At 40.2% G+C, this 22,947-nt stretch overlaps 1 protein-coding gene across 1 annotated transcript in view; it reads left to right on the forward strand.

The window, feature by feature from the left end:
- The window catches only part of LOC136448313 (uncharacterized), a 34,950-nt gene extending 12,046 nt beyond the window's left edge, over nt 1–22,904 (forward strand). Inside the window, exons 3-9 of the mRNA XM_066447705.1 lie at nt 11,347–11,577; nt 11,914–12,114; nt 12,526–12,654; nt 14,491–14,933; nt 15,364–15,540; nt 15,795–15,876; nt 16,314–22,904. Of these exons, the coding sequence (XP_066303802.1) occupies nt 11,347–11,577; nt 11,914–12,114; nt 12,526–12,654; nt 14,491–14,933; nt 15,364–15,540; nt 15,795–15,876; nt 16,314–18,976 (3,926 nt within the window). The 3' untranslated portion in view covers nt 18,977–22,904. The remainder of the gene's footprint in view (nt 1–11,346; nt 11,578–11,913; nt 12,115–12,525; nt 12,655–14,490; nt 14,934–15,363; nt 15,541–15,794; nt 15,877–16,313) is intronic.
- The last annotated feature ends 43 nt before the right edge of the window (nt 22,905–22,947 follow it).

The raw sequence follows: 22,947 nt of genomic DNA on the forward strand, positions 1-22,947 counted from the left end.
GACTGTTTTTGAGAAGAAGGTAATGTCTGAGTAATAGAAAATCAAACAATACAGTTAATGTAGATGAGAAAAGAATTTTGTTGACATTACTGGTCATTAGGTTACTTGAAGGATAGATTGCGAACTGGACAAAATGTAGACTTGGATTGATTAACAGTCTTATTAAGCATGTCCGGAGTTGAAACCCAAGTGTGGGAAGGCCCTTAGGTCACTGTCAAAGCTTTTGTTTAAGGATATGGACTGTTAATGTGAGGGGGTAAAATGCTAAATTAAACGATAACGGCTTGCGCAGAAAGAACAGAAGAAAAGAGAACAAAGCCGTTGATTTGAAAAATACAATTCATTCGCTTTCCCGCCGTCCTTGTCTGTCCATTACTGAGCTTGCTGCAAGATTGACCAATGAGGGAAGACTGCGTGATCAGGCATCAAAGCCATCAGGACGATCCAGTCAATCACTGGCTGTAAAACTATCCCCACATTCTCCAACCTAGATAGTGTTTAGAGCCGGCTCTAAATGGGTTGTTATTTTTGGGCGGGATATCCTGAAAATCTGGAGGTGGTGGTGGGATAATACCTTGAGTTCCAACAGTAAGACTGGCCTGTGACAAGACATGGGTCAGCTGTTGGAGCAGTCTACTGGTAGATCACAGAAAAGATGGCTATATCAGTATATAACGGTATAGGTTATATGTTTTGCTCCTTGATTTATGCCTTTCTATCGGACGAAGAACAAAAAGCATTGTGGAAAGTGAGAGTAAGTAAACAATATGGTGCCACGTGACCTGAATTTTTCCGTTCTAGCTCCAGCGTCGCTTGTTGGTTTGTTATTGTATGGTGCAAAATATGCCATGTGAACAATGGAAAGCAATGCTGTTTTTTGTGTAGTGCACTACCACCAAAGAAGTAAAGGAAGGTCATTATATCAACATTTTTCTTGGAAATTAGCTGCCAACTTATGACCATAAAACTTTATGACATGAATTTACATTGTTATTAAACTTAAGGTTGTAATGTTGACTTTTGGATATAAATGAATAAAGGCAACCATGAAGGATATAAGGGGTAAAAGATGTACATAGATAAGATGATTTACAGTAACTTGAAAGAATGTTGAGGACTGAGACCCAAATCAGAGCCAAACCAATTTAGAAGCAGCCCAGACTGAGTACTAATACCTCCAGGCCATCATGTGATCTGCACATGTATCCTATGTGCACAATCACCTAAATCAGGGGCAGTTTCATCACTTGTTAGATTATGTCTTTTCATGCATTGTCTTGGAAACAGCTTACAATGACTGGTTGAAAGTCCTATGACGTTTGTCAAAGAATCATGTCTTGTCGGAGTTTAAAAGATAATATTTATCTATTTATTAATCTTTGGTATACATGGGTAGTCATGTAGGACTGATTTCCAAGGAAGCCTAGAACAAGTAAATTGAATACAAAGCCTAAGGTAGATAAACAAATAATACAAAAGAAGATAAAAATTAATTTGTACAATCAAATCATACAATATGGAAGCAAATGAATTATGAATGATGGTAAGTCATAATTGTATCAACAAAACTAGTATATCACAGTATGAATGTGCAGTTCACTTATCATTCTGTGTTTAACATAAGGTTTATCCAGGTATTGTTGGAAAAATCAAGAAGTTAAGAAAAGTTGTAAGTTGTCAATATTCTCGAGGGAGGCAAACATGTATAAGAAATACCATTACCATTCTGCTAAATACATTATAGAGTGTTTTGTAAGTAGAAGAACTGTAGGGATGTCTGTCTACCCCTTGCATAATGCCACAGATGTAGTTTTCCTCTGGGATTGACACCTACTTGAACTTGACCTTCCTATGACCTGTGGTGGCGGTGCGGACATTCCTGACACAGGCTGCTGAACGCTCTCAGACAGAGACTCTTCCGAATAACAATTGCTGGTTAGACTCAGTTGTGATGTCATGAGGTAGCCCAATGATCATCACAAAGTACTGCCAAACTAGATGCGGACCTGTTTTCCTTGAATAGAGTTTGTGTTCAGCACTTTTGGACTGAGGCCTCACTAACATCAATGTGCCTCAAAGAGATGCAAGGCATTAAGGATAACAATTGGACAAGAACAAGGATGGGAAATGTTGAGAATTTGATCATGAATTGTTGTCACAAGTGCATGACAGGCAGCTTTTAGAGTAAACAATAATAGTTATTGCAGTTTATCAGTCAATATTTGTATGTTATCAGTACCGTTCATTTTTTTCCGACTGATGATGATGTTCCTCCATCATAGTTATGAAGACCTCGACTAAAAAGAACATAAAACCCATATGTAAAAATTCTAGAAAATAGATAGGCAGAAGTAAACTGATTCGTCCATGGGTTGACTTATGACATCATCAGCAACACTGTTGATACGCTATAAAGAGTTGTATTGAGGGCTGTTTCCAGGACCCCCCCCCCCCTCCATCCATCTAGGGGGATTGTTGGAGAAAACATTTCGCCCTATCTGTAAAAAAAACAAAACTTTATGACATGAAATTCAAGAAAATGACAGATTTCACAATGAAAATTAACAACATGGGCTACAAAAAATCTTAAGCTGGAGACAGCCCTGGTTGTATTCCTCTTTGTTTCGACGATGAGTGATGATAAACTTGGCATTTCAGCCAGACACATGCTTTATTTTGTGTCTGGCATATCTCACAGTGTTCTTTCTTTATTTTGTAAACTGCCTTTTTAGGCTTAACATACTGGTTTTTGTACAGGAAGTACAAGCTGCATAAGACTACAAGATTTGATCCACTCACACCAGGGTGGACCCCTACTTTTATTGATAACTGTGGTGGGTTCTTTAAGACTGCTCGATGTGTGGCTCCCCTCAAACATGGGACCAAAGCTAGGTACTCATTTTCATCTGAGTTGAGTGATGAGGTAATTGTAAAGTGTATTTCCCAAGGGCACAGCACTGGGGCCCCCCAGGGATTCAAACCCAGAACCTTCAGATTCTAAGTCAACCTGATTTGTATTTTCAATCAAAGCTACTTGATTCAGAACATGTAGACTTAACAAGATCGTATAAGACTGCGTATTGCAATAAAAGGGAAACAGCTGCAACATTAAGATGTGACAAGTAAAAGTACCGACATTTGTTTTCCTGGCTCTTTTCTGATAATGTTTGTTAAGGGCTTTATCTGAATTTGTCACGGCACTCCCTGCTTTGAATAACAGCAACTGGAAATTATAGGTGTTGTGGTAAGGCTTCTGAAAATAAGACATAGAAAACTGTAGGAAATTGACTGTTTTGCTTAAAGCTGCTGTGAAATTGAGAAGAAAGTGCCGGTATTGTGGTCTGTGACAAAGTGGTGAACTGCATTGTTCGGGTTTTTGTCTTGTGCTACCAGCCTACCACTCCTAAGCTGATGTAGGTAAAAGCGGTTTGAAGTTGCACCTCCTTGAAGGGGATATGACCCCAGTATCTAACGATCTATCAGATCTATCGATCTATCGGATCTATCAATCTATCTGATCTATAGATCTATCTGATCTATCTGATCTATCGATCTATAAGATCTATCCGATCTATCCGATCTATCAATCTATTTGATCCATCTGATCTATCGATCTATCTGATCTATCTGATCTATCGATCTATCTGATCTACTGATCTATCGATCTATCGATCTATCGGATCTATCGATCTATCTGATCTATCGATCTATCTGATCTATCGATCTATCTGATCTATCGATCTATCTGATCTATCGGATCTATCGGATCTATCGGATCTATCGATCTATCTGATCTGTCGATCTATCGATCTATCTGATCTATCGATCTATCGATCTATCGGATCTATTGATCTATCTGATCTATCGATCTATCTGATCTATCGATCTATCTGATCTATCGAATCTATATGATCTATCGATCTATCGGACCTATCGATCTATCGATCTATCTGATCTATCGATCTATCTGATCTATCGATCTATCGATCTATCTGATCTATCGATATATCGATCTATCTGATCTATCGGATCTATCGATCTATCTGATCTGTCGATCTATCGATCTATCTGATCTATCGATCTATCGATCTATCGGATCTATTGATCTATCTGATCTATCGATCTATCTGATCTATCGATCTATCTGATCTATCGAATCTATATGATCTATCGATCTATCGGACCTATCGATCTATCTGATCTATCGATCTATCTGATCTATCGATCTATCTGATCTATCGATCTATCGATCTATCTGATCTTTGCCAGTCACTTCAGGCAGGAGATAGGAACAGTCATTAGTCATGATATCAAGTCACATTTGACCTTGTCAGCTTTTCATTTAAGCCCATGTAAGGCATATCAGTGATTTCAAAGATGCAGCTTCTATCAAATATAATTCCACAAATCTACATGGTAGTCTTTCCATCTGTGATACTTCGGCTAAGAAGCCTGGCCGGGGGTTGTCTATGTATGTTGAATTATCTTTGCAAGCATTCTAATTCTAATGGTATTGAAATTTGCACTAGGGTAGCCATGCCGGAAAAAAAGCTTCTAATATGATTCCTTCTTTACTATGTTTGACACACATAGAATCCAGTTGCCACAGTCCAAGTTCTCTTCCATATAGCAGGCCCTGCAACAGTGCCTTGATTTCTAAAACATGTTGAAACATCTACAGTGTCTCTAAACTTGAGACTTGTATATCTGAGTCCTGGCTGGTCTTATCTGTGTTGTTTGGTAATTGATCTGAGCAGAAGGAACTTTGTGAGGAAACCGACTGTCTCCTTCAGGGGGACCTGTTTCCTCCTGGCTCATTTGTTTCCTGTTGGGGTGAGGAACAGGAGAGGTCAGAAGAACTTGGAGCACAGAAGGGAAAGGAACAGAGTTCCTTCCAAGTCTCATCTCAAGGGGAGTGGAAGATAGCTCTAAGTCTTGTATATGAAAAGAAATGATGACATAGCAGCTTGTTCTGGACCTGCAGGGGTGTTTTTGTTTTATAAAATTTGAAAGAGGCTAACTCAAGAAGGGCTTGATGGATCGTCAGGATTTTTGGTTTGTAAGTAGCGTTTGTGATGATAAATATCATATGATAATCAGAACCTCATTTACATGATTAACTATAATGACAAAGGTCTTCCGTATTCTTGCAAGAGGCTGACAGTGTGGTTAAAAGAGTTTGTGGTAAGAGGGCATTGAGGTTGATATTTATTCTCCCTTACAAAATGACAGGCTGCTGCAATGATCACAAGGTCTGACCAAGAACAACTGTTTCCACTCTATCAGGGTAAACCTGGTTGTTGCTATAACAGTTTCAACATGGGAGGTTGACCCAGTATTATACACAGGTTGAGGTAAAGTTAACATTGTTGCTTAGAGAGAAAGCAGAGGTGTCTTGTTTGATAAATGACTTGTGTTTTGTTTGTTCGTACTGTTGGGGATAGTTGGTCAAGCACAAGATTGAGGTTGTGATGTGCATACTACTCTTTCTCAGTTTTGAATTTGTTAAAGTAAAGGTTCAAACTTCAAAGTAAAGTTCTGAGCTTTTGGGTTGTATTTGACTTTTGAGACTTTTGAAATGCATTGTCTGGAACAAGATACAAATATGTTCTGAACATTCATACCTTGGGTGTAGAATTCTGTAAAAACATAAATATAAACCACTGAAAATTTCAACAGTTACAATATCGCTTTCGGATATTACAGGACTTGAAGCAACTAGCCCGAACTCAATCAAGCTCCTGTAACGGTGTGTCGCCCTGTAACCGCATAGCCGCGGGTGGGGACAGAAATCCCCGGACAGCTGCGGTTTGCGTTATACAGACTATGATTGTATGAAGCAACTAACAGTAAATTAAAATACATGTATCATAAGTAGTATAGATTTTTAGGATGAATGTTGGTAGTTCAAGTTGTTGACAGTGCCCCCCCTCTTTATCTGACACATGAAGATTGATGTGTGAAAAGTGCTGCCACACAAGGAGAACAAACTGGTTTGTTTGTGGAACAGTTTCAAGTACAGACAGGCAGTCCTCCCCAGTGGAGTGCTTTTGTGTGCTTTTAACTCAACTTGTTTTAAGAGCAAACCTAAACAGTTTTGTTTCTAATCATTTGAGAGGGGGGTTGGTTGTTTGTCCAATTACTGTAAACCTCCCCAAGCAATTGAAGGCATTTGAGTAATTGGTCTGCAGGCAAAGGTTATATAAAAGTTGGTATCTATACATGTATATGCTTACTTACCAAATGTACCTGGCAGTTACAGTCCTCCCAGTCAGGGAACACTGGTATTTGTTACTTACGGGAAGGAGGTTCACCTCCAATGGGGGTATTGTTTTTGTCTGGGTCTGTGTGTTGTCACCTTTAACTCAAGCTCATTTTGATGGAGTTGTTTGAAATTTGGCATGTCGGTAGTTATTGACCTCTCGATGATGCATGGCAATTTTGGGCACCGTAGTGGTATTGTTTGTCTTATCCTAGCCTAGAGAAAAGGATGCTGTAGTATAGGGGTTGATGGTTTAATTATGATAGTTATTGTTAGTTGTTAGTTATACCCTTGCATTTCAACATTGTTTACCCAATATCAAACCAATTACATATATAATCAAACTCATTTATATGCACCTATTCGTTTGTATACTATGTATGTATGTATGTATGTATAGATGTAGTAGACCTTACGAAAGTCGCTGTACTTTTGTTGTGTCAATAAAGGTTGTCTGATATATAAATGATTTTTAGAATCTGCTTTGTTAAAGGAGAGGCATTGGTAACAATGATATATCTATGCAATATCAAACTTGAAATTCAACCTTTAACTTTAATACATCTGGGGGTAATTGATATGTAACACATGGAACACTCAGGCATTTGTCAAATTATATCAGCTACTGGAGTTTCTGGCTTGGTCACAGTAGTCACTCTATAGCCTCTGAAGGGCAATACTTTCTAACTAACCACCAGCTGCTTGTAAGGCTATTTTGATTTGATTATATGGATGACAGCCTCTGGGACCCCAAAACTGATCTGAGCATGCGAATAAAAGAAAGAATATGAAATCTGTGTGGTCAGGAAGGATGAAAACACACAGAGTATGGTATACTGAAATATAAATTCTTCATTTTTGTTTTTTCAGAACTTCTTTTTGACTTTGGAATTGACTTTGGCAGTCTATGACATTACTATCTGTTTCCTGAAATATTTTTTTTGAAGCTTACATCATGTATTTTGCAGCTGCTTTTTATGATTTACAGTATGGCCGACAACTTTCTTTTGTTGGAAATGGACGAAAATTGATGTGTGTGCAGATCCATACAATCAAATAAACATGGCCTAATATAAAAACTATTACTTTTGCCAGAAGGTTATGTTTTGGTAAGCATTCCTGTGTGTCAGTGAACACGATAACTTGAGAAGGCCTGGATGGATTCTCTTGATATTTGGTATGTGGGTAGGTCTTGATGAGACCTCAAAGTGATTAGATTTTGGGCCCCATAGCGGCTTTTTACCTTTACCAAGAAGGTTACTGGGTGGATTGTCTTAATGTTTTGTGTGTGGATGGATCTCGCTGAGATATTAAGATGACTAGAATTTGGGCCCCCTTGCAACTTTCTAAGATACTGCAGTAGAACTTCAGTTTTGATGTCTCATGTTCTGGACATTAAAGCTGTGGTCATGATTTTTGAGTGTTAGATAGCTCTTTGGAAGGAGATTAAGTGGCGTAGATAAATATTTTTGATACATCTCCTGAGAGGTATTAACATCATTTGGTGAAAGTATGAGATCTTGGGACTCTAGTCTATAATAAAACATTATTAACAAAATTCAAGATGGAGAAAAATCTGAAAATTATTACCTCATTGGTATAGGAGGAATAACATGATGGAAGAAAAATTGTAATGAAAACATGATACTTTGCCTTCATAACTTGTTTGTAGTTTGCCACCCACATAGAACAAACTAGTATACACAGAATAATGATTACTTTCTGTAGTCAAGATTGGATTTTCCTCTAAATTGGTCTGGTTGTCTGACATTGTTCCTCTCTGGAAAGAGTAAGAAGAAGTAGATGCCAGCAAGATTTCAATGTAGAAAATTGATTATTTTAAAATGTCTGAAAAGCATTAGGCCCAAAATCTCAAATTTCTCACTTTTGTAAACTTCTTAGAATAAACTGAAATAGACTTCACTCATAATGATGGTGTACATTTAAAAAGATGCATGTTTTATACATACTATAGCTAACCTACAATTCAACATATTACACTGGTAAATTTTATATACAGTATACCCAAAGAACATTGTCAACTTGCTTGGTTTAAAAACATTCTATCAAACATGACGCTCCTGATATAATGAACATTGAACTAATTGCTAAACAGCTGCTGACCTCCACACTACAGGGCAATGACCCTCTTGGTGTCAAGCTGTATAAAATACAACTCAACATAAGTGCAAAACTTTTCCTTGCAACTGGAAATGAAGCATGCAAACATATTACATTATACGGTAAAGATTTGCAGATGATATGCGATATCAGACTCTAGCAGGTTACCCAACATTCTGATCACATTCCTTTTACCAGCTGTGCAAGTTTGATCATATTCTCGCATACTGAATGCCAAAAAATCCATATTTCACAAATGGACCAGTTTCAAGAGTATGTGTCATTGTGTAGGACAAGTCTTCATGTTGTTGTTGAAGGTCGGGGAAGGGGTCATCTGGGTTACATTGTTGACATGGTTGTCGTGCTCTCCCATCCTTATATAGAACCCCTGCTTCTTCTTCCAGTGCTATCATGTTGTGGGGAACATGGCCAGACAATTAGATAGCTGCAGATAAAATGTATTTATTCACGTAGGATTCATCCTAGAATCTGCGTACGCATTCGATATGGTAATCCCAGGGCACTACGGGGCTCTATGAGGCTGGAAGGATGAACGGTTGTTGAAGAAACAAACTTGTTATCTATATGCCTCCTGGTACCAAAACAAAATGGCCAAAACAAGATGGCGGAAGGGATTTTGATGGTGGTGCTATGTTTGTCGTACATCAGTATACATGTTGTGATGGTGGATCATATTGCAAGGGAGTGTGGCTTGACAGTTCGGCCCATACTGGACATATCTGGGTACCGCAAGGGATAGAGAAATGACCCCACTATCAGTTGTCCGTGCCTGATATGGGTCAGTGTGATGATAGGATCCTCGGAAGAATATGACAACAGGATATTTTGTTCTTTCTTGTTTACTTCTTTTTAGCTTGATATTGGTGACATTTGTACCTGTTTACAAAAAAATGAAAATAATTTTTTTTATTCACACTGGCTGAAAAACTGTTAACTTTCCAAAAGAAAAAGATAAACTGTAGGTAGAGTTCTGAGAAATATGACACTGTTAAGATAAAGCATAAAATATTATGATATCAATAAGATAATAGAGGTATGGTCAGGGTAATATCCCATTAAAGAAAAGAATAGCCTAAGCATGGAGCTTTTTTATCAAAGCACATCCTCATCAATCTTATACAATGTACCATGGATTTCAACCATTAGCACATTACATTGTCAAAGCTGTGTATTTTTGCCTGCTATACAAGCGATCGCTGTTTTTTTTAACATCCTGGGTATTTGACGACTGGTAGGGAAAAGGATGTTAGCGGATTGGATTACTAATTTATATTCGAATTATCAGATCTGATTACTTATTAACATGTAAATTAATCTTTTGCCTACCACCTGCTTCTTGCCTACCACAATATCACTATGACGTCATTGTGATCGCTCCTACGTATTGTGTGTGATTCAGGAAAGCCCACATTGAGTGAGCTGCAGTGTTATCCACTAAGAAAATTCACTGGTCCTCAGACAATTCTCTACTCAGAACCTTTGAAAAAGGACTCTTCATTGCCTAATGGTCTATTTGCAGTAGTTCAGACCAAAAGAGTACTTTGGTTTCAAGGTGATGATAGAGGAAGAAATTCTGTGCAGTACTGGGGACCTAGTCTCAAGCATTCCCTACATTTGCAGAATGACCTGCATGGCGCTTGTCAGTGAGGCTTCCTTAAGAAGCAAGACAGTGTTATTGATGGCTCGTCTCAAGGACAGTTCTAAGATATGGGGTTTCCTGCTACTGTTTGTGTTGAAGACGGTCAATGACCTGGTCCTGAAATTGTCATAATGGTCTTTTCCATATCACAGTTAGTCACAGACAAACAGTCTTCTCCCAAACCCTACCACAGTACCACCACACAGCTAATAATATTTTACCAACTATTCCTTCCCACCTGTGCACACAGTTATGATGACTAAGTCAGTTTGAATTTGATCGTCCTTTATTGTGCTTTGGGGCTCTTTGTAGAATTTAAAGTTGGCCAATAGACATTTGCCATGTTGAGCAGGATTACTTTTGTTCATCACATGAAAACATTTTTTTTGTTTTCTTATGAACAACTGCTCAAACTAGCTCTTGGTAAAATGAATTACAACATATGAACCCTTGGCAAAGCTACCATCTATCAAATAACCAAACCAATGTCTAATGTGCCAGTTAAGTGTAGCCCTTGTGCCATAGTTGTCATCACTTGTTGGTCAATAGGAAATTGTCCCTGGTAAACAGGAGCTGTGCAAGGTTGAGACATTTCCCTGTTATCAGTGTATGTTCCTGTTGCACTGGGGACCTCTGTCTCACAATTGGAGTACTGCAGCGGTCTTTTTAAGAAAAGCAATTTTTTTGCAATGGCATTTCCCTTAGATTTGTTGTCTTCTCTTTGAAGTTAAAGCCAACATGTTATTATGATGCGGAATAGGTAATATTGATAAAGAAATGAATAGGCTGAAAATGAATGCTACATCTTTTTCAAACTAGTGGCTTGTATGATCTTTTTAAAGGAATATATAAGAATGATGGCAATGTACCAGCTTGGTTGTAAACATACATTTGCCATATAGCTGTTTTGAACAGCCCACAGCATACATTGTCTGTGCATCTTGTGTAACAATGAATAAATGCAAATGTTTATAGATACATGGAATATGTAACATGAGAGGTCAACTTTATGCAATCAACTGTCTGACAAAGTGTGATTGGTCCCTCCCTTACCCCTGTAGCCTTTTAAAATTTAACTATTTCACTTTTGAATTCTAGCACCTTTATCTAAAGGGAAAAATATGTTCTAACTTAAAAGTGACCTGGTATGAAATAAACAAATGGGACATTGTTATGGGAAATTATCATATCATAAGATATTTCAAAAGAAAGTCTATAGATATGATCTTGTCTTTGGAAATTACATTGTATCATTGTTTCTCCAGTTTTTCTGTTGTTAACACGTTGCTTGACTCTCTTGCAGACCGCCTGTCTATGACGTTGTACAAGGACCGTGCAGATAAGAACAAAGATGGGAAAGAAAAAGCCACTCATTCCTTGGAGGATTTCTGTGGCATCGAGTCTGGCCTTGTTGTGGAGGGGGTCAGTAATGTTATGGCCATTATCTGCCAGCAGAAGGTCTTGATGCTGGCCTTTGAGAGCAGAGAGAAGATGCTGGTTTGGGAACTCAAGATTCGCTCCACCATAGGAGAAGGTATTAATAAGTTATGTGCCCACATAGTTACTGAGGCAAAATGTTGTCCTCATTTTTTTAATGTCATATTGTAAATGTTATCTTGAAGTCATCATTGGTATTGACCAGAAGACATGTTAGGTGCAAATCCAGACTTAGGTATCTAAAGCTACTCTTTATGACAGAGTTCTCAAAACATTCATGATACTGTATTACATGTACATTTCTGAAAAGTATTTTGCTGAATATCAGAAAATTGATCATGATCTTAGTACAAAATTTTCTATGGAGCCTATCTGCAAAGGCTTTTTCTTCATTGTCTCCATTGGGTAATAAGGCATGTTCTGCCTCCCCCAGCCTGGCGCTTCCCTGTGGTCATCCCCTCTGGCAGTAAGTTCCCCACCGGTCCGGCCATGCTCCACTTCTACTCCAACTACTTCTGCCTCACACACGGCGTGCCCCCCAAGTTACTGTGGTGCTGGCAGTTACAGGGGATACGGCGATACGGCGCCATCGCCGGTGGCTTCAGTTTCGAGGCAGGCTCCAAGTGTGGGAAAGGTAACTTCAAGGAAACTTTGTCACCAACTTATGGTTTTTGGGTCACTTCAGAATCTGTACAACTCTCTACATGTGGGTAATTTTTGTAACGAATTTTGGAAACAAAACTTTTGTTTTTTTCTGCAGATGAACAAAATTTGATTGTACTCATCATAAGATAAAAATGGCTGTAAATGGTAGTAGTACAAAGAACAGTATAATGCTAAATCTGTGAATAATTTCATCAGGTTGGCGAATGACTGAATAGCAGGGTTCTTTTATTCACAACCAAGCATTTTACAAGAGCCGACGTTTCGACGACCGTCTGTCATCTTCATCAGGGCAACACTGGTCTTCAGTATAATGCTAAATATTACTGATAATTTTCTTCCCCCAAGTTGATAAGAACATGTTGTCTGTTTACTCCTTTAGGGTCAGGACTGTTCTATATCCACACTGAAGAGGCAGACAGCCTACAGATGCTGTTTAACTGTGTGGCCAGTGGGGTCCCCCCTCCCCGTATGGACCTGCGGGGTTCTCTCTCACACCATCCCAGCACAGGTAAGGATGACTTCATTCAAATGATATTGCATTACGATAACCTTTTAGTGATAAGTGTCCATATACTCAATATCATTAAAGAAGACAATTTTGTTTAGTGGCATATTCTGTGTTATATGTTAAGTTCACTTACCATTGTGTATGCCTTCCTTTTTGTCATTGCTACATGTTTGTCCTTGTTTTGTAATGATATCAAAGGAAATCCATCCAAGATCCCATTCAGATTCTTTTAATTTCTGGATTGAAATCGATACACAGGGTGCGAAATACCCAGTTGCGCACTTGCGCAGCGCAACAATATTTTGGTTGGCACAACTTATTTCTAAAGTTAAGTTAACCCAGGTTGTGCGGTGTGCTACCTAAATTTTGGGCCGGAGAAATCGATTTTGCGGCAATTACTTGGACGAATTAGAAAATAATTGGACCAAGGAAGCTCGCACACCCGTGCACACACACTCGCTCTCACGCTCGTAAATTTTCAAACCAAACATACAAATCGACCCCCTGAACTAAACAAGTTAATAAAGTTACCGATACTCTGATCTTGGGAACCCAACTTTGTCTGGAACAAGTCAAACCAAGGAGGTTTTATAAAGAAAAATCTCCTTGGTCAAACAAGTCATAGAATAAGCGAAAGCATGGCTTTTTTGTGGCTGTTAATGTCTGTTATGTTTTGTTTGTGTGTTTGACATTAGGTCAGTTTATTTATTGCTTATTTTATTTTAGACCTCAAAGTGACATTCAATGTAGTCTGATATTTGAGACCTCAGTGAGTGACACTTTGAACTTTGACCTGTGCTTGACAGGGGTGTCGCCACGGGTTACCGTATCTCCCGCCCACCACAGGTGGCTCACAGGTCACCAAGGTAACCAGCAAAAACATAGAAAAAGCTAAAACAATTCTTAACATCCATTAGTACATGTACTGGGCGCATGTACTGGACAAACATGTATGTTACTTCCAGTAGAATATTGACTTCTTTTCACAGTCTAAAGCAAACCAAATGACAGTCACAAGTCTGGAAGTTGGCTCTAGAAATGATTTCATTGAAATTACAAATCAAAGACAGTGAAGGTAAAAAGTAGTGAATGAAAATAAGGTTGCGTACCAAAGAAAACTATGTCGAATTAATTTATCAACCTGATGGAACTATTTCACGGAGGTGTACCAATTACGTATCAACCAATAGGAATGGTTTCGGGGAAGTACCTTCGAATTTAAGGTATTGCTGTTTGTGTAAACAGATGCTCAGTACATTACTTTGTTGTATGTAAAGAATACCTCCAATTATAATAGCTTGGTCTTGTTTGCCGCAAGTAGAAGGCTCGACATTCACCTAGATTGTAGGAGAGAGACCACATCACAAAGTTCCACAAAACCATTTCCATCTAATCACACTAGCATCTGGCTTTTCACCTATCAACAAAATGTTTTCAGAAAGTCCAATGGTAGAGACACATGGACAGAGCACTGGTTGTCAATGCTTGCACTTGTTAGATGATCAATGTCTTGCTCTTTTTGTTTGTACCTTGTTCACCTGTAAATAGGGCAGATAGAATTGTATGTAGTCTTTGTCCTTATCCAGTTTGAATGTTTGTTTTGTCATGCTGTCCTTGTTTTTTTTGTATGAAAGATGTGCATTGTTTCTTTCTCCTTTTTTGCATGTGTGTTGGTTGTAGGATTGTGAAAATCTTAAAGAGCATATTTTCTGCCTCAGACAACTGCTTGAAGTTCTTAGTGGAATCAAGGAGTTTGACAAAATATTGATACTGTCTAACCTGGTCTTTGAAGTATGTATCTGAGCACAAAGTCATGTTGTGACTACTATTTTTCAGAGTCAGTTGCATCAGAGGGCATCTACACCAGATACCTGGGATGTTCAGAAGACTCCCTCAGTCTTTCCTCAGCCTCCAGTGGAGCCTCCTATGGACACGCCACAGAACTCGCCTCAGACAGCTCCAGCCCCGTCCTGAGAAGAAATTTCAGTAGGAAGTCGTACGAAGATCGACACAGGGACCAGGACAGTTGCAGAAGCACCAGCAGCAGTCCCAAGCACCTGTACGACACACCAAATAAGGCAAAAGAACTGTACGACACCCCACGTATGCACCACGCAGAGATTGGTATCGTCAGACCGATGTCCCAGAGTCCAGATTCAGACCAGCCCTTTGCCATGTCATCTGAGGAGGACCTTCCGCTCAAGGTAGACAGCAGGACTCCGTCAGTGGGAGCTGTCAACTATGACGTACCAAAGAACCTGACCAAACTGGCAGAAAAGGTGAGTCACAAATGGCCATGCAGTGTTTTAGGAGGACTGTTGGTTGTCGAAACAGCTATCGCTGCCACCACACCAATTATGGATGCGATTAACGACTTATTTCAATATATATTTCAATCCGAAGCACAGATCTCAGTTGTGGCTGCGCCTGTTTTTCGAACTGGACATAAAAGGGGGTCCTGTGTTTGAGGAGGTGCACGTTAAAGGGAAATGGCTAGAAACCCCTCCCTGTAAAAATATACCCTGTTACAGAAACAGCAAGGAAATTTACTGACCTATATGTGCCACTAAGCACCACAAGATGCACAACAACAATAACTAGTTGGCGATAAGGGATCCTCTTACGGCCATATATTTTTTGATTGACTGAAGTACAGTTTCCTATGTTACAACTTATATCAGCTGTTTTGTCTTTCCCTCTCTGCCTTAGATCCCGGCTGTGCCAAGCCAAGGCCAGGATGACCAAAGTCACAGGAGAGACACCATCTCCTCATCAGATTACATGGAGATTGGGAGTGATGGAGCATCCTCGCTTAGTGACATGAAGAGTCTCACAGACTCAGCCATCGACACTGCCAGTTTCTCTACAGACCCTGATAAACGCAAGGTTAGTACTTGATCTGTACTCTAAATGTAGTACTTGACTGACTTGTATGACTTGACTTGACTTAACTTTTGAAATTTTCGTACTGGTTTTATGCTGGCCGTATTTTTTGGTTCCTGTTTCGCTGCAAACTTAAAACTGACGTTTCCAAGCTGTGACTATACAGCGCAACCGTGATTAAAAAGGTTCACATGTTAACAGAAATAGAAGGGAACAGATTTTTAGTATTGATAACGACTATCTCTGTGTTGTTCCAGTCACCAGACCCAGACACTGCAGATGAAGTGTTTGAATGCTCTGATGGAACTCTGAAGAAAGACAACAGTGATGACGAAGAAGGTAGGTTCCACACATACAGTTAAATCAAGACAGTGTATATTTTTTCTTTCTTTGGTAACCAGCCAAGGCTGAATGATTTCGTCTTATCTTATGATGACCCTTTTGCATAATCCAGGGCTGTGTCCAGCTTAGAATGTTTGTCCGTCCCACTCATTGTTGGGAAAGGGGGGAGATGTATAATGCAGCCCTTGAAAGGCATTACCGGTAATCATGATTGATGGTTGAAGCATTGCAAAGGAAGAGGCAGAATTTGATTCAACTGAAATTTGGAAGCCAGTGTTGTCTTTTTAAGTTAAAATACACATACATACCTTCCCACATAGTGCTTCAACTGCTCTCTACATTGAATGTCTTAAGATGCATGTTGTGGCCACAGTGAAGAATGTCATGTTTTCTTCAAACCTTAACATTGCGTAACATATTCTGTTTCACCACAGATACCTCAGAATGTGGGGACATGGAGGATGATCTGGACAAGCTAAAGCAAGGCGATGAGAAAAACCAGAGGATAACCTCCCCTGCATCCCCTGTTCCATCCTCAGAGTCAGGCCGGGGCAGCCAGTACGAGATGATGACTCCTCCTGGGTCCGTTACAGGCGACAGTGCCATTGTGGAGGACGAGGGGATGATTGGTACTTACGGCACCATGGCAGGGCAGGGAGCAGAAAATCAAGGCCACGTCAGACAACACAGTCTGAAGGCATATCTGCAGATGAAGCCCATGCGCTCATACAGCATTGGTGGTGCAGTTGGCAGGAAGGATGGACCAGAGCAGTGGTATCAGGTTCCTCGTGAACTGTGCTCACCCACAGTCGGCAGGAGAGGTCAGGGCAGGCCCCTGTCTAGGGCAAGCTCTGATGAGACGTCAGGTAGCAGCAGCCCCAAATCCATCCCCAAGGAGGGCCTTATCCAAGAACCGCTGTACCAGGTACCCAGAAAACTCTGCAGTCTTGGCCAAGAGGACACCACAGAGGAAAACATCTACGACAATGTTGCAATGAAGAGATGGCAGCTTCTCAAGGAGAGGGTCCTCAAAGAGCAAGAGGCAGAAAAAGAGGCCCAAAAAAGTGCCAAACATGTAACACAGAGTCAAGGTGCTCCAGTGTCCTCGTATGAAGACATGCAGCCAGCAATGGAGAAAGAGGCAGCAATCCTGGAAAGACCCAAAGGAGCAGAAGCGATACATGTAGCGGAGTCCTATGAAGCCATGGAGCCAAGAGGCATCAGCAAGAATGTGCCTGTCGCGCCAGAAAGTTATGAGAGCATGGTACCAGGACATAAACAGCATCCAGCCAAGGGGGAGGAGGAGGAAGAGGGACCACAATATGAGAACCTGCCATTTTGGCAACAACAGAAGCAACAGCAGCTTGCCATGGAAGCTCAAGGCCAGGCAGAAAAATCCCCCATAAACTATGAAATGATGGATGTTCAGTTCGATGACATGCCCATGGCTGACACATATGGTGCTATTCTCGGCAAGACTCCAGTAGTTGAAGAGACCTATCAAGTTTGCCCTAAAGGTGCTCTTGGAGGGGTGTCGTACGAAGACATGCAGCCATCCATCTTGAAGAAAGATCCCTTCTGTCTTCTCAACACAAGTCCGTCATCAGGAGAATCTCAGAAAGAATTCTTCACGTTACCCGGAAGAAAAACTTCACACGATTCTGAGACTGTCGACAAGTACAAAACCATGGAGACTTTCAAAGGGGTCTCCTCGCCATCTTTGAAGAGAAAAGTCATGCCGAAAGAGCTGCAGGGTGAATATGAAAATGTTGCCGGACTTATTCGCAGAACACACGGTCTAAATATCCCACAAGGTAAGGGCAATGGATATGAGGTGATGGAAGTTTCCAATAAAGGAAAAAGTGAGATACCAGATATTCCTGCTGATATTTACCAAAACATACCATCACTCGCAGCGTCTTATAAAGAAGTGCAGAAGTCCACTCTGAAAGACATCCCGGCGAAAGAACAGTATGAACTTATGGCAACTCTGAAAGAAATGGAAGACTACGAAAAAAGTCATAACTCGAAAGGACAGAAGCCAACTGGAGGAGGCCAAGGTGTGACAAACTCGAAAAAAAGGGGAGCCTACATGGACATGGCCCAGAAAGTACAAAAGTCTCCCGGTAAACCACGTCTTCAACAGCTACAGGTCGACCTAGATGACATCTTGTCCGGAGAAACAGAGACAGATCCTTCCTCCTCCCCCAAACTGACAAGAGCGTCGAGTGCTCCAACAAAACGCATCACTGTCAAAGAGGCTGCGCAGATGTATGAAGTCATGACACCAAATCAGAGTGCGGATGCTAGTCAGTATCGTGAGCGTTGCCATACCGACCCTGCTAGTCCAAAGCCTAGGAGCCTTAAAGGGACTGACGGTACTTTCAATTACGAGGTTATGAACCCAGAGGTGACCCATGCAGGTGAGGTTCTACAGAGGCGTCACACCGACCCTCCTGCTAGCACACAGGAAAAATGTACCAAAGAAGATGTTTCACAATTTCCTCTTAAGGGCACTGGAAAAAAGAAGAAACACGAAACTTCAGCTTGCACAATAGAACGTCCAAGACATGGAAAATCATACGGCAAGGTGAACAGAGGTAAGATTCTAAAAGGCGGCATATCGGAGTCAGAAAGTGAGTCATCGGGCAGTCAAGTAAGCATTAGCACGCAAAATACAGAATCAGACACCATGAGTCCTCCTACCTCACCCTCTCACAACCCAACTGCTGCCCAGAGGCTGGACATTGCCAGAAGCATGGCGGGAAGCTCCAGTGCCATGCACAGTTACATGAATATACAGCCTGTGTCGGAGAGTGAACCTACGTACATGAACCTGCCCACCTCGTCCCACCAGCACAGTCCTATCGTGCCCGAGGCAAACTACATGAACATCCCCAAGTCTACGGAACACATCAGAAAGCAGTTGAACTACCTGTCCCTCGATGTCTACAGCTTGGGTGGGGGGGCGCCTGGGGAGAGAGACCCAACTGCATACGCCGAGATAGACGTTACGGCCACAAAGTCTGCCCACAAGGCTGGACTACAGCATGCTCACTCCAGAAAAGAACTGCTCAAAGATAACAACAACATCTGATAGATCTACGAACAGTTATGAGCTGTTATCGATGGACAAAGTACCTCTATCTTGCATGGTATTGATGTCATAATGAGGTGAAAGTAAGTTGTTGTCAATTCTCTTATTGGACCACATACTACTTGCTCTGCAAATTCTTGTGAGGCTTTGCTTTGGGTAGAACATCTTGTTGTAGCTGAAATTCCAGCACCCACATTTTGCACAAATGCCCTCTCTTTACAGATTGAGATGTGATGGTAGAAAAACTGATTTCGAAACCTTCACAGTAGGGTTTGGATGTCATTTAGCAATCTGAAATGAAGGCTTTTGGGCTAATGTTGCTAGCCTCTCTTGGGATTGGACGTCCATCAGTTGAGCACTGGGGGGCAGTTTTGATTTAAGAGGGTATGTCAGGGGTCCTCAGCAGCTATGGGGCGTCATTTGATTGTATATTGGAGCAGGCCTCCATTTGCTAAGGACCCCACAGGCTGACCACTGCTGTCACATCTGGTGTGCCTGAAGTTTCTTACCTGTCTGGTGCAGCGTACGGGTTGATCTGAAGCTTTACAACAAATTTTCTATTTTGCGGCTTTGAGAGCCAAAAGTTTGTAGGATGTACAATACAGCGTGGAGTGGGGTGGTTGATTGTGACTTGTAGAACTTGATGTTAATAATTCTATGACATGCAATCATGCCTGTATATAATGTCAATGTTGGGTAACTGTTTTTTTGAAACTTGATTTTAAGAATACCAGAGCACTCGATCTTTACAGCAAGTGCATGTGCCTTTTTAGATTTTTTTGGCTTAAATTTGTATATCATTCTTAGGCATTGTTGTATTGTACATTTGTAGAACATTGTGATCATTTCTATGTATGTATGTATGTACATTGTATACATTAAGTTTAGGATGGTTCTTCATCACATCTGTCATTCTCAGGACCTTAATACAACATACCAGCTTTGTCTGCTTGTAGTCTGGCTTAGAAGACATTCCGTTCAGACCAACAACCCATGCTTAGATGTTAAAACCTCTATAATTGGTACTAGTATTTCTTCATTTTACTAGATCTCAACCTGCAAAAGCCTATGGGCAGACTTGTTTTCAAAGTCATGCACAACAACTTGGTGATTTGACGATCTACATAATAAGATTCAATAAGATGTTGTAATGTGACAGTTCCCTTATGTTGAGTTTTGGTGTTAAAGTAATATTGCAATTTAAATAAAATGCAAAGGCATTCAAGAGGCAACTACCTTGTACAGTTGTAGGAAATTTACCACATATAAGGCGGAATGGGGAACATAACCTGGGCCTGATGCCACTACAATCAATCAATCGATTGATCTATCTTTGTCAGAATCAACCTGGCAGATAAATGCAAATCTATGTAATCTCGTAACAGACTGATTTGTTGGGTGGACGTAATTCAGCACAAAGGATCATAGTTCTTGTTCTCAATTTATCATTTTCCAATATGGTTCTGTCCATAGGATGGCAAAACATCGCTGGCAGACATCGGAGTTTAAAAATCTGTAGTATTGGGCATTTTGATCAGGATCTTGTTGAATGATTCTGAAAGCCCATCCAATAGTAGAAACACAAGATTGTATTCTGGGAGTCCTAGTGTTGCAACTGTTACAGCTTGATTCTCCTTTACATGGCCACAAGGTACAGCACAACACTGCCAGTAGCTGAGGTGACCACAGTGAGCATTCCCTTGTTAGATGCCACAAAACATAACTGCCACCATGTAGGTCAAGATTGCAGGTCAAGATTGTATGGGTCCTTAATGAAACGATGGCCATGTTTTGGGTTAGCAGTAGAAACACTAGTCAAGTCAACATACAATGTAGCTGGTGATCCAATGACATTTGTCAAACAGAGGTGCTAGCATTTTTCATATACCTTGTGTAAGTAATTGAGACCTTCCACCTCTAGTGTTCTTTCGTGATAATACGCCTTTGACTGTCAAGACGATTAAGAACCAGTCACACAGTGATGATACCAGTGTCCAGGATGGCAAGGTAGGGCAATGACGGCCTTTGGTGAACTGTTGTCCCCATCAGTATATTGTGCTTAGAATATTGTCTGGAAAAAGTATTTGATGTTGCCGTAATTTGCAAAAGATGTTTTATGTAACTTCTACTTCAATTTTGCTGTGATCTGAACAGCAATTTCAGTACTGATTGGTATGAGAGTAATGCAAGACATGGCTTGTTGTAAGGCCAGATTCGCTCATCTTAAGAGTTGTAGAGATAGCCTAGGTACCGTCCTCCGTAGTTACTGCTGGTTCATTGCTTCCATGGATAAACAAGTGAAAAGAATGAGCCAGTGGTGACTGGCTGGAGAATGGTACCCAGGCTATTGTGAAGCTGTACATGATTCAACAACAATGACTGTCCTCTTATAAGTGGCCTCTCTGTCAGGGTTTAACTTGATAAAGGGGACAAATTTCAGAAGAATGTTGAGAGAATATTTTACTTATTGATCAGCCAATATACTTTCTAAGGAAAGGATAAAACTTAAAACTGATGCAAATCTGATCATTATTCAGACACTGCATTTGTTACCACTGTTTTTATTTATTCATTGATCTGATGGAATGACAAAATACAACTCTAACAGCTACAGATCTGGGTAGATTTTTTTTCTGATGGAAATACAATTATTGGCCATGCTTGGTGAAATTTGTGTGAAATGCTTGCATTCGGTTGAAATCGTTGTGCATTGTGGGAGAGCCTCTGATGATGTCCTCTTCAGTATTTTCTTTTGGGGTAATGCAGGGCTGTCTCCAGCTTTTTTTCATCCCACTCTTTGTTTGGGAGCCCATGTTGATGATTTTAGTTGTTAAATTTGTCATTTAAGCTGACGAAAATATATTTTCATCAATTTCATGCCATGATATTCAGATTTTTGGACGGACGTACTGAAATTTTTTTCTGTCCCAAGAAGCAAATTTCCATCCCGGGATGGAGGGACAGGTCCTGGAGACAGCCCTGGGGTGATTTCAGGTCACTGGATACCACTCCTTCCTGTAAGGATTATACTGTCATGTGCACAAAATGCAGCAGAGCTCTCATTCATATGAGAGTTGTGTTATTGATTTTGGTTATTGAATGCTTAGCATGGTGGAACTATGTACTTACAAGCCTCTGAGCACAAAAATCATGTAATGCTCTATCACTAGTAATAGATTTGCACAAATCATTTGGGTCTCCTTGTGACCATACCACCAAGTTCACAAAGTTTTGTTTGTTTTCTGCCATCTTGATTACAAGTAGGTGATTCATTCTAATAGCCACATAGATGCTGCCACTGCTTACTATTGTCATCCCATTTTTCGACAGTTTTACATGCTGACTTTTGTTTGTGAATAATTTACACACAATTCTTCGTAAATAGCAAACAAGTGCCTTGAGCTGACTTTGACCATGAGGACTGGTTGCCATGGTGAAATCAGCCAATTCAAAGGAGTCACACATGATAGTATTGGAAATTTGATTCAAACTTTGTACATACTGTAAGTGATTGTGTTAAATATAATGAAAATATACTATTTATTTTGAAAGAAAAATGTTACACTGTATATGACATGATTTTTACATGGTGCCTTGAAGGAAAAGAAGACACCATTTTGTGTCTTATGGTCAAAGAGGCTGGGAAGGATTGTACATTGTATAATACAGGAGTGGCAGCCTCAAAATGACAGCAATCTTTATGAATCAGAAGCATGTTATACGCTTGAATGGTTATTGGCAGTGATAGTTTGTATTAGTATTGTACATGTTCAGTGGAGCAAAGTGATGAAGTATTTTGAGTATTATGGTTGCAATAATGTACACACCAGCAAGTGGCAAAAAAACAGATGTTTGGAAGGTTCGTGTTGAATTTTATGTTGCAAAGTAATTTTAATGTTTCAATAAAGGTTGTTTTCCTTCAAAGGTGGATGCTCTGTGTGTGTTTCCATGTGTCTGAAAGAAACAATAGG

The sequence above is a fragment of the Branchiostoma lanceolatum genome, chromosome 14 (assembly GCF_035083965.1).
Source record: "Branchiostoma lanceolatum isolate klBraLanc5 chromosome 14, klBraLanc5.hap2, whole genome shotgun sequence".
Classification (NCBI taxonomy): domain Eukaryota; kingdom Metazoa; phylum Chordata; class Leptocardii; order Amphioxiformes; family Branchiostomatidae; genus Branchiostoma; species Branchiostoma lanceolatum.